Source organism: Salvia splendens, chromosome 15, assembly GCF_004379255.2.
Source record: "Salvia splendens isolate huo1 chromosome 15, SspV2, whole genome shotgun sequence".
Lineage (NCBI taxonomy): Eukaryota > Viridiplantae > Streptophyta > Magnoliopsida > Lamiales > Lamiaceae > Salvia > Salvia splendens.
In genome coordinates, this window is record NC_056046.1 from 10,787,314 (window position 1) to 10,799,384 (window position 12,071).

Genomic DNA, 12,071 nt, shown 5'->3' on the forward strand with positions numbered 1-12,071 from the left:
TAAAAGCAGACCTATTTATTATATCCTCCCAAGTTCAAATATATAGCATCAATATCTGTCAACTGAATTATTTGTCAGTACTGACTGATTGATGGTCACATATACAAATATATGAGGGATACTACGATACATCTTTTCCTAATTAAATTCTAGTCATGATAAACTCCAACTGAGATAGATGCACCATACATCAGAATGCATTCAAAATTTTGCCTACACATTGTGTTTCATCTGGAGCTTCAGGGATGAGAGAATAAAATAAAATGTAGTAACATTTAGATGTTGATTCTTGACCACATGTCATTGACAAGATTCAAGTACATACACAATCAATGCCACATGTATATTACATAGCGGGAAGATATTGTATTAATTACAGCACAATAAACATCAACAATAGAGCCCACATAACAATGTCATTCAATAAATAATTGATTTTCATTTAGTTTTCACCTTCCAAAACTGCTCACTTCATCTAAACGCAGCAATGCCTCCATTGTGTAGTACTACTTGATGATACAGATTATACAGTCAATAATGAGACAGATACTCGTATTATATGAGTGGAAGTGTGCTTCTAGTATACAGAAATCCTAAGGCTTCCAAGATGCATGTAGATAATGATTTTTCAGCAAATTTTGTGGATGAATAAGGAGAGGCATGCTTACTCCAAGAGTTTGTTGCAAGTGCCAACTCCAACGGCAGCAGCAAGATGCCAAGCAGCATGCAGATATAGGGTCTCAGGAAAATAGTCTTCACAAATGAAAAGAGCACCACCTATTATTGATGACATTTTATGCACATTATGCGCCATCCTGAGGTCTGGATCTTCAACAGCTCGCTTCGCAAATGCAACCTAAACAAATAAGCCGATGTCATACCTGTCAAAGACTTTGCTATTGCGACCCAAATTTCACTGCGGCTCAGAGATATACAGTTCAGATTTTTTTAGAACAAGCTTACAAGTTCAAATGGTCATTAACATAGATATCCTTATGACGTAATCCATGATGCAGTTGGAAACATGATAATTCGATGATGAAAGAGAGGTAGGTCATGCATTTGTGATGGAGCCTATCTTTAACTGTTATATCTTAGATTCTTAGGTTCTCAAGATTATGCCCCTGAATCCAAAAGCTTCAATCTAAGTATAGAATGTGGACTCATTAATTGTCTTCAATAAAGTTAGCAAAATTAACTTCGAATACCTTCAACTATGCTGTTAAGATTGCCCAATGAGTCTTAAGTTAAAGAAGTAATATACCTATAGAAAAGTGGAATATCTTGCTGTATTTATTACATGCTGCTCTTATCTCTCTTAACCTCAGGCACAAACAAGAAAACCCCCAAACTCAAGACCGTTTGCCAATCAATGGGCTAGCGATAAGCTGGCCAAGATATATTACCATGCCACTCTAATTTCACAGAGAGGGAGAGAGCAACAAGATTTGAAGTTACACCTTATAATCATCAAAATTATGTGTGTTTGAGGCAATTTTTATTGAGGCATAAGTTATTAGTGACTGATAATAATTAATAGCAAAAATCTGAGCAACATACAAAAGGTCCATGTTAAATTTCCTATTTGAACTAATATTTTCCTTTATAATCTCTGTTACTATAATCACTGGGTGTTCTTTTGCCTCTGTAACTAAAATATTTTTCTTTCCCCTGAAAATTATATGAAGCTAGAGAATAAATAGGTCACAAGTGCAGACAATACTGTAATATGAGAAACATCTACAATCTCCATTGACTAAATACCAGTATATAAAGATGCAAGTTACCTCCATCAATCCTGTGTGAACTGTTGTCACCATCAGAGGCTGTATCGGTAGAACCAGGGCAGATGTGGCCATCAACAACTTTGAGTTGTCATTCCTAAGTGCTCTTGTTAAACACTGCTAGGAATTATGTGCGCTTTAAGAGGGTAAGCTAAGAAAATAAACAGCGTGACAGAGAGTGCAACATTAAAAGAAGTTATGAAAGATACCCTTTTATTTGTGCACAGATTTGTCTTTGCACGTGATCAGGAAGTTCCGAGGTAAAACTTAAATTAGTTTCTGTTCTAGGCGTTCGTTTATACTATCTTTTACATGTGAAGTTTACCATTCTTTAGTTATGGATTCTTGACTGGTTTTCATATCCAGAAACTAGTTTTGACAATCATGTTGATTATTTTTCTGCTGAAAGAATTTAAAGCTAAAGCCTAAAGTATGGGCACTCAGTAAACTTTTTCCTGGCTTGATATTGCAACAGTGCAGAAGCGAGAGAGCATGAAACACCACAATATAGTAGATGGTATAAGTCACTATAAAGTAATTAAACTAAAAAGACTCACCTTCCTTACTAGAAAACTATAGGTAATGGAATGTGTTCTATGGTTAACCATTCTCACAAGTAGTGGTTCATATTATGGACTAGTCAACTTTTGGTATCAAATTAATTTTCTTGAACACAAAATTGTGTTGACTTAACATACTACAATCGAATTTTATTGACTGAAAAAAACTCTGTATCGACTTTAAAATATTCATTCATCCTTAGTTCCTGACAATTTTTACACCCGACTACATAACTTCTTATTTGGCGGAAAGTAGACAGAAATTAGGGCTGTAACTCAAATAAATTGAGAGAAATGTAAACCCACAGGACTAAACATTTATACTCATTACTATTTACTCACCAATGTTGATGTGGCAATCATCGTGCGGTCAGCCCATCTAAGATACTTCCTCCATGTCCCTCTTGAAACATGATACAAACTTGATGCAACTCCTACTCCAATTAGAGAATTCGCGTATATTGTACAATTATGATTTCTCCTGCACCAGCCGAAAAAAACGTTACACGATTATCACATCAATCTTTAACTATCTGCCAATTATCTGTGATGATATGACATTATCACCTTGGGGCCTGAATCCCAAGGGCAATAAATGGAAGTGAAGTGAGCACATTAACAACTCTTTCAGCAAAGCTTCTATCAACTAAAAGGAGCAAAAAACTGGTTAATTCAGAAACTGAAGGCCAAAAGGAAAATGAAAGTAAGTTGGTAAAACTTCAATTATACTACAAAATATCATTTTGTGCCTAAAATACCATTAGTACAGCAATGGATGGGCCTTAGGAAAGCTGGTCTTTCCTGCCAAAGTTTCCTGATAAATAATGTACCTAATGTTAGCAGCAGAATAAATTACTATAAAGAAATAGTACTACTTATTTACTCATAGAAGTTTACATATACAACGATGAGAAGGAAAAAGGCCAACAATAATGTCAAATAGTATGAATCTAGACTCACAGAGGTACTGGCTGTTGGCTGCGTCTAAGGCTGGAAGTTCCACAAGCTGACCGATTCAACTCTTCATGTTGCTTTATCTCCTGAACTGTAAATGGTGAGTGGGGCAATAAGTGAACCCCGTGTAATCCATTCAAGGCCTTACTGGGCTTCAGTGCACCCTCGGGAGTCATCTTATATGAAAAATTTGGCAATCAGTCAACCAGGATTGGCTGATTGCCAAAGATGACATATAGACCTCAGTATGGAGTAGGGGGGGGGGATTCAACAATGCTTTCCACTACAGTTTGTTCAAGCACACTAAAACTTTAGTCAATGTATAAAAAATTCTACCAAAACAAACCAATATATTAAAAGGGAAAGATTGATGCAAGCAGAACAATAGGCTGAAACTTTAATTTGTATAGTTAAAAATTTAAGCCCATAAGCAGATTTAGTTTTACAGCATGTTAATAAGTGGATAGCCAGGAGAAACATAGACAAGGGGAAGGTCTTGCTATGCAGATATAACTTAAAAAGGAAGGAAATCTTATCGTTTGCTCGTATCCTGCTTCGGTTAACACCTTTTATAGGTTACGATTTAAAAAAGAGAGGTGAGGAAACACTTATCTCTCAGTGAATTTCCTAATAACACAATCAGAAAACATCAGTACAGGTGACGGAAGTTCAATTATGCAAATAGATTCAGTCTCATTTCAAGATTCAATGAACTGATTTCTCTCTTTAGCAACCAAGTTCATTAAACAGATCACAGCAACAACAACAACTCACAAAAAAAGCGAAAAAACTGCCGGTTTCAAATTCATCAAAAAAGCATATTGCATAGAAATTAATATGACGACAGTAATCTAGCTAAGAAGTTTAGACACAAATCATCGTAAATTAGCATCCTTAAGCTTTCCATCAGCAGCATAAAAATCTTGATATTAACAAACTTAACTGAACAGGAAATTGTAAAGCGGCTAGTTATCAACAACGAAAAAAACCGTCATAGAGAGTAGATGGAAAGAGAGAAATACCGCGGGAATTGAACTTTGGTGGAAACACTTTGGCAGAAAATAGGGATTTATTGTTAATTATATGGGCTTGATTGAAGAAATTCTAATTTGGGAACAACTATGGTCCAATCGATTTGGACTTAAGGAGACAGAGAAAATTTCTGAATATTTTTCTCCTCACTTATTTCCTAAAATGAATAATGATCATGGTAAAGCGTTATTGGAATCCATAAATCAGAAATTAGAATTATTACTGTAACAATAATATGGAGAAGTATATTTATTGATATTTTTAGAAAGGCATCAACAACTAATATTTTTTTAGGTGTACCTCAGTTGATTTCTCACACCACTTACTTGTCCCATCCCTTTCAATTTCATTATTTCTGGCTCTTATTATTTAAAATTCTTTCTTATAAATTGCAAATAATCTGAAAGTATAGAGTTCATTAAAAATTTAAAAATATACATACTTGAAATGAAAGTTTCAGTAATTAAAAAGAGTAAGCTAAAATCTTCAACTTATGATATTTTCTAATTTTTCAATGAACATAAAAAATAGTTAATGAGATTGGATGAATTGTGTAATTTCCCCAATTGTCAATCTGCCTTTTGTCGGCAAAATTAAGCAGATGTCATACTCTGACAAGTCTATGTAACGTCGGGCTAATATCGGACCATATAATATGTTTTGATTCAACTGATTAATTTTAAATTAATATTTTATATGGAGTATTTTATACTAGTACTCCCTCCGTCCCGCACTACTCGTGATGGGATACGAACTAAACAACTAAACAATAATTGCGAGCCCAATAGCAGTGACGGCCCATCAGCCCAAAACCCAAGAAAGAGTATCAGTTCGGCACAACCAAAGAGTTCGGTCACAGCCTATAGCTCGGTAAAAGCCGACCAATCGAGCTCAACTCTCAGATCGGCACAACCAAAGAGTTCGGTCACAGCCCATAGCTCGGTAAAAGCCGACCAATCGAGCTCAACTCTCAGATCGGCAAAAGCTGATCGGCAAAGTTCAGCAGTTCGGTCTCAGTGTTCGACCGAACAAGGAGATAGTGGACCCATGCAGGATCTCCACGACCTCCATTACACCCACGATCTATTTAGTGGTGTTAAGCAGTTATCAACCATCCACGATCTAGTGAGTGGTGCTGCAAACCACGATCTTAGTTCAATGTATAAATAGAACCTAGATCAGATAGACAGGGGTTAAGCTCTCTAGATCCTGAATCTTATAGCAAATCAGTGTTGTAATCTGTAAACGAGACCAAGGAATACAAATTTGCCCTCTCTTCTTCCCGTGGACGTAGATTTACCTCAGTAAATCGAACCACGTAATTTTCCGTGTTGTGATCGTTTATTACTTGCATTTATTCCCATCAAAAATTCGCCACATCATCACTGGCGCCGTCTGTGGGAAACAGAGAACCAAAACTGTGATAAAAGCGAGTTTTTGATCCTCTTCCACCAAAAAATGCATACCAGATCACATAATACCCATACTTCCGTCCGTGATGAACGTGAGGAAGCTAGTCCAGCCCGTAGACCCGGAAAACAGCCTCGGGAGAAATCTGCCTCCAGTTCTCACGGTGAAAGAACAAACCACTCCAAAAGTCATCGCACCGAGCCTCCCCAGCAGCTCGCTTTGAATGAGGCTGTCAAGTCGTTCTTGGCTGAGAAGCAGGATGAGTTCTTAACATTCCTGCAAAAGAGCCAGAAGCCGGAGAAGCAAACGGCGGATTCTCCTTCCCCCTCCAGACATGAAAGTCACTACCGCAGTAGTGTCGTATCTTCCAGGAGAAAGAATCCTCACCACCGACATGTTCCTTCTCCTCCTCGGTACCGAAATCACAGGAGAACTCCATCTCCACCATACCGAAGAGATGTCGGATTCGCCATGTATGGAGCGCTGAAGACTCCATTTTCGGATGATATCACCCGAACTCCATTGCCACAGAATTACCGAACTCCGTCAATGACTTATGACGGGTTAGTGGATCCTCATGATTTCCTGGGACGCTATCAGTATAATATGGCGAACCAAGGTCTCAATGAGGTTCACATGTGTAAGCTGTTTCCCGAGCTGCTTATCGGGAACGCAAGAAGGTGGTTTGACAGCCTCCCTCAAGGGAGCATTAGATCTTACAGAGATCTAATGGATGCTTTTCACAGGAGATTCTTCCAGAAAGCGGAAGCCCGAATCACTTCGGCTCAGCTGCTTTCTATACGTCAAGGTCGCGATGAAAAAATTAGCGACTTCATGACGAGATTCCACAAGGAATGCCTACAAGTAGATGATCTCAATGATCTACTTGTCATTTCGGCATTCCAAAATGGAATTCTGCCCGGAGCTCTCTACAGAAAGCTCGTTGAGTGCAGTCCGCAAACAGCTCAAGAGATGTGGGACATTGCGGACCAGTTTTCTCGTGCCGATGAGGCAGACCGTCGAAAACGGTCATTAGACAGCTCATCCAGAGGAGACAAAAAGAAGCCCGATCATAGCGATCAGGGGCTTCCTCGCCGAACTCCTTTTGAAAGAATTCAAAGGGCACCAGTACAAGGCAGATTGGGACCACGTCTCGATCTTGAGAAACCGCCCGCTCAGTTCGTACCATTGAACAAGTCGAGAGCGGAAATTTTCGAACTGCATTCTGATATGTTCGAAAAACCAAAGCGGATGACGAAATCAGCCACGCGCCGAAGTCAGGATACGTACTGCTCCTACCATCAAGACCACGGTCACGATACCGAGGAGTGCCGAAATTTGGCAGCAGGTATTGATGTTCTTGTGAAAGCAGGGACGTTAAAAAAATACCAAAGCAAGCTGCCGAAGAAGAATAAGAAACAGAGAGGTGCGAACTGCGCTCCTCAGGATCCTAAAAGGCAACAGGATCCCGAAGACGATGACGAGCCGCAATATGACGGAGTAATCCAGACTATTGACGCTCTCCCAGCCGGGAAGACTAAGTCGTCTCTAAAAGCAGAACGCAGAGGCGTCAATCGAGAGGAGCCTATGCATAAAAGGCTGAAGAAGGAGGAAGTAATCACGTTTTCAGATGCAGATCCCGTCCCGGCCATTTCTCCTCATCAAGACGCGATTGTCATTCAAGCCGGAGTGGCAAACAAACTGATCCACAGAGTGTTTGTGGATACGGGAGCGTCGGTTAGCATTCTTTTTAAAGAATGTTTTGATAAACTGGAAGTGGATCCAGCTCGGCTCAGTCCGGCCCCACTTCCTCTGAAAAGTTTCGCCCAGGAAGACACCCGCCCTGAAGGTACTATCAGCCTTCCGATTACGGTGGGAAGAGCGCCTACTAGCTCCAGTACGATGATCGAGTTTTTTGTGGTAAAAGCTCGGTCCCCGTATAACATCATCCTGGGAAGAGACTGGCTCAACACAGTTCGGGCCATTTGCTCTACTTATCACCTCACAATCAAGATCCCCACTAAAGGAGGGATTGCAGTCATCCGAGGTGATCAAAAGAGAGCAAAAGAATGTTTGCAGATTGCGCTTAAAAGTGCCGAGCAATCAGATCGGCACCATCAAGCATAGCATCACAGCAGTCGGAGTCAGAGGCAGGCGAAATGACCGAAGTCACACCGGAGCCGAACTCGATGACAGTTCAGTTATACGAAGATGATCCATCCAGAACGGTCAAGATCGGTTTCGCGGGAACACCTCTGCTCCGGGAAAAGACCATCCAGCTCCTCAAAGAGTACAAAGATGTCTTTGCGTGGTCTCCGTTGGACATGACCGGAGTGTCTTCCGAGGTAATTACACATCGGTTAAATATTGATCCTTCAGTCCGGCCTATAAAACAGAAGCAAAGACTCTTTGCGGCAGAAAGAAATCAAGTCATCCATGACGAAGTCCGCCAATTACTGAAAGCGGATGTATTATTCGAAGTAAAATATCCTTCTTGGGTGGCCAATCCTGTGATGATCAAGAAAAAAGGAGGAGGATGGCGGATGTGCATAGATTTTACCGATCTAAATAAGCACTGTCCTAAAGATTGCTACCCCCTTCCGAACATAGATAAAAAAGTAGAAGCTTTGATAGGCTTCGAAATTTTCTGTTTTCTCGATTTGTATAAAGGATACCACCAAGTTTTAATGGATGAGAATGATGCTTCAAAAACGGCTTTCATTACTGACTTCGGCATTTTTGCTTATAAAAAGATGCCATTCGGTTTAAAGAATGCCGGAGCCACATATCAAAGGATGGTAGACAAGCTATTTCGGCACCTGATCGGAAAAGAGGTTGAAGTCTATGTTGACGACATAGTTGTTAAAAGTAGAAGCACTTCGGATTACGAAGACAATCTCAAATCAACTCTCGACGTGCTCAAAAAAGCCAACCTCAAACTCAATCCCCAAAAATGTACCTTTTTGGTAGATTCGGGAAAGTTTCTGGGTTGTTGGGTTTCAAAGGACGGACTCAAGGCAAATCCCCTAAAGGTTCAAGTTGTTCAGAACATGGCAATGCCGAAGTCCATACATGATGTGCAAAGGCTAACTGGATGTCTAGCCGCACTGAATAGATTCCTTTCCCAAGCAGCCGAAAAGCAACTGCCGTTCTTCAATGTTTTGAAGAAGGCACCAAAGTTTGAGTGGGGAGCCGAACAGAAAAAGGCTTTTGACGAACTCAAAAGTTATTTAGCCGAACTCCCTATTCTCTCTGCTCCAACAGATGCCGAAGTGATATTCTTATATTTAGCGGCATCAGATCAAACCATTAGCGCGGTACTTGTACGAGAAGAAGGCCTAAAACAGCGTCCTATCTACTTTACAAGCCGAGCATTAAGAGGTCCCGAAACAAGGTATCAACCTCTGGAAAAAATTGCTCTGGCATTAGTAAATGCAGCAAGGAGACTGCGGCCATATTTCTATGCTCACAAGGTATGCGTCTTAACCGATCTTCCACTTCGGCAAGTTTTGACTAAGCCTGAAGCATCAGGCAGAATTGCCAAGTGGGCCATAGAGTTGGGAGAACATTCAATAGAATATCTACCTCGGAAAGCCATCAAGGGACAAGCCTTGGCAGATTTTCTGGCAGAGGCAAAGTTCGATCAAGCAATCCCTATTATTGCCGAACAGAAAAGCCCTACCAATGATGAACCAACACAGCCCCAGGAACCCGAAGTAGAGCCGCCGGACTGTTGGATTGGATTCGTAGATGGAGCTTCGAATAAGACGGGGAGTGGAGCTGGTATTCTACTTATCGCTCCCGACGGACAAGAGGTAACTTATTCACTTCGGTTCTTATTCCCAACCACTAATAACGAAGCCGAATACGAAGCCCTTCTTGCCGGACTTCGGTTAGCGCAAAGTCTATTTATCAAATCTCTCAAAATCCATTGTGATTCACAAGTCATAGTGAATCACATGTTGGGTACAAGTGAAGCCCGAGATGAAAGGATGAAAAAATACTTGGACAAAGCGCAAAGCATTAGCCGAAGTTTCTCTTATTTTCGGATAATCCGCATTCCCAGAGCGGAAAATGGCCGAGCAGATACTTTAAGCAAGTTGGCCTCATATCCGAGCTCAAAAGTGGAGGAATTACCGCACAGAAGCATTGATGATGCTGAGGTACTTTCAGTAACCAGCTCGCCGAACTGGATGACGCCAATATCAAAGTATCTAGATCAAGGACAACTGCCCGAGGATAAGAGAGAAGCTCGGAAAATCACATGCCGAGCACTTCGGTATGAACTTCATGAAGGAGTCCTATATAGAAAGTCCTACCTTCAACCGTTATTGCGATGTGTAGGACCAGAAGAGACGGACTACATCCTTAGAGAAGTTCATGAAGGATCGTGCGGCAGCCACATCGGAGCTAGAGCTTTAGCTAAAAAAGTTCTGAGATGGGGATATTATTGGCCAACTATGGTACAAGAAGCAGTACAGCTCGTTAAGAAATGTACGAAGTGCCAAATCCATGCAAATATCCCAAGGATGCCGCAGACCGATCTATGTGCTATGCAAAGCCCTTGGCCTTTTATGCAATGGGGCATAGACATAGTAGGACCACTACCACAAGCTCCTCGGCAAATGAAATTCTTGATCGCTGCCGTGGACTACTTCACAAAGTGGGTGGAGGCTGAACCATTAGCTACGATAACGAGCTCGAAGGCATTGGATTTTGTTTGGAAGAACATAGTTTGCCGATTTGGCATACCCCATATCCTCATTTCGGATAATGGGACTCAGTTCACCGACAAGACATTCAAGAATTGGTGCCAAGAGTTGAATATTCAACAGCGGTTCACTTCGGTCTCTCACCCACAAGCAAACGGACAAACGGAAGTAACAAACCGTATTTTGGTGAAAGGATTAAAAGCTCGGTTAGAACAAGCCAAAGGACAATGGGTAGAAAATCTTCCTCAAGTCCTATGGTCTTACCGAACTACACCAAAAACCTCCAACGGAGAAACTCCGTACAGTCTAGTGTACGGCACTGAAGCCGTAATTCCGGTTGAGATCGGCATACCCAGCCCCCGAACACTCAATTTCTCAACAGAACTGAATGATGACGGACTGAGAGCCGAACTAGATCTTGCCGAAGAAAGAAGAGAACTGGCCTGCATAAAAGCAGCCAAGTACAAGGAGCAAGTAACCCGGTATTATAACCAAAGGGTGAAAAAGCTGCAGTTTCAAGTGGGAGATCTCGTATTGAGAAACAATGAAGTAAGCCGAGCAGAAAAGCTGGGCAAACTTGAACCCACATGGGAAGGTCCGTATCGGGTGTCAGAAGTCCTGGGAAAAGGGTCTTATAAATTGACTCACATGTCAGGAGAACAAGTACCCCGAACATGGCATATTTCCAACCTCAAGAAGTTCCATTTGTAAGAGACAAGGTCCGGTCAGTCTTGTATCTAGTTCGGTCCTAGGGATATGTGCTTTCATGTTTCTATTTGTCCTTTATGCTGGTCGTTTTATAAAAGTTTAAAATCTTTTTCGTCTTTTTTATTTGTCTTTATGTGCGTTTAGTCTCTATGTGCGTTTTGTCTCTTATAAATATTACTGAGGTATATTGATCTTTAAAGGCTGATCCCCTTTTTAGATCATGTATTAAAGACAATTGTGAGTCCAAGCTTCTAAGGAAGATACAAGACCACAATTCAGCTTAAGAAACAAGCAGTTCGTCTGAAACGGACTGCAATAAGCCGAAAACCACTTCGGTCAACCAGGGAAAGTCCAATCCAAGCGATAAAACTCGCCAAATTAGGACACAAAAGGAAAGTCCAATCCAAGCGATAAAACTCGCCAAATTAGGACACAAAGGGAAAGTCCAATCCAAGCGATAAAACTCGCCAAATTAGGACACAAAAGGAAAGTCCGATCCAAGCGATAAAACTCGCCAAATTAGGACACAAAGGGAAAGTCCAATCCAAGCGATAAAACTCGCCAAATAAGGACACAAACTAAGTCCGGTCAAAGAAGAGTTTTCTTCATAAGACCGAAGACGAGTCCGGTCAAAGAAGAGTTTTCTTCATAAGACGGAGGACAAGTCCGGTCAAAGAAGAGTTTTCTTCATAAGACCGAGGACGAGTCCGGTCAAAGAAGAGTTTACTTCATAAGACCAAGGACGAGTCCGGTCAAAGAAGAATTTACTTCATAAGACCGAAGACGAGTCCGGTCAAAGAAGAGTTTTCTTCATAAGACTGAGGACGAGTCCGGCCAAAGAAGAGTTTTCTTCATAAGACCGCGGACGAGTACAATAAATGAAATAAAAAATCGCTGAACTGTAAATACGC

The 12,071-nt window shown here is 41.0% G+C and overlaps 1 protein-coding gene across 2 annotated transcripts; it reads right to left on the reverse strand.

The window, feature by feature from the left end:
• Nucleotides 1-246: 246 nt before the first annotated feature.
• On the reverse strand, nucleotides 247-4,510 carry LOC121767160. 2 transcript variants are annotated; one of them, XM_042163367.1, is made up of 7 exons: nucleotides 4,321-4,504; nucleotides 3,305-3,581; nucleotides 3,103-3,158; nucleotides 2,912-2,990; nucleotides 2,687-2,825; nucleotides 1,788-1,901; nucleotides 247-856 (listed from the first exon to the last, which is right to left on the reverse strand). In XM_042163367.1, exons 2-7 carry the CDS (start codon nucleotides 3,472-3,474, stop codon nucleotides 665-667), a joined length of 750 nt encoding a protein of 249 aa, XP_042019301.1. In that variant the 5' UTR covers nucleotides 3,475-3,581; nucleotides 4,321-4,504; the 3' UTR covers nucleotides 247-664. The 2 variants fall into 2 exon arrangements, with proteins under 2 accessions (XP_042019301.1, XP_042019302.1); XM_042163368.1 differs by lacking the exons at nucleotides 2,912-2,990; nucleotides 3,103-3,158 and having other exon boundaries at nucleotides 4,321-4,510.
• Nucleotides 4,511-12,071: the final 7,561 nt, after the last annotated feature.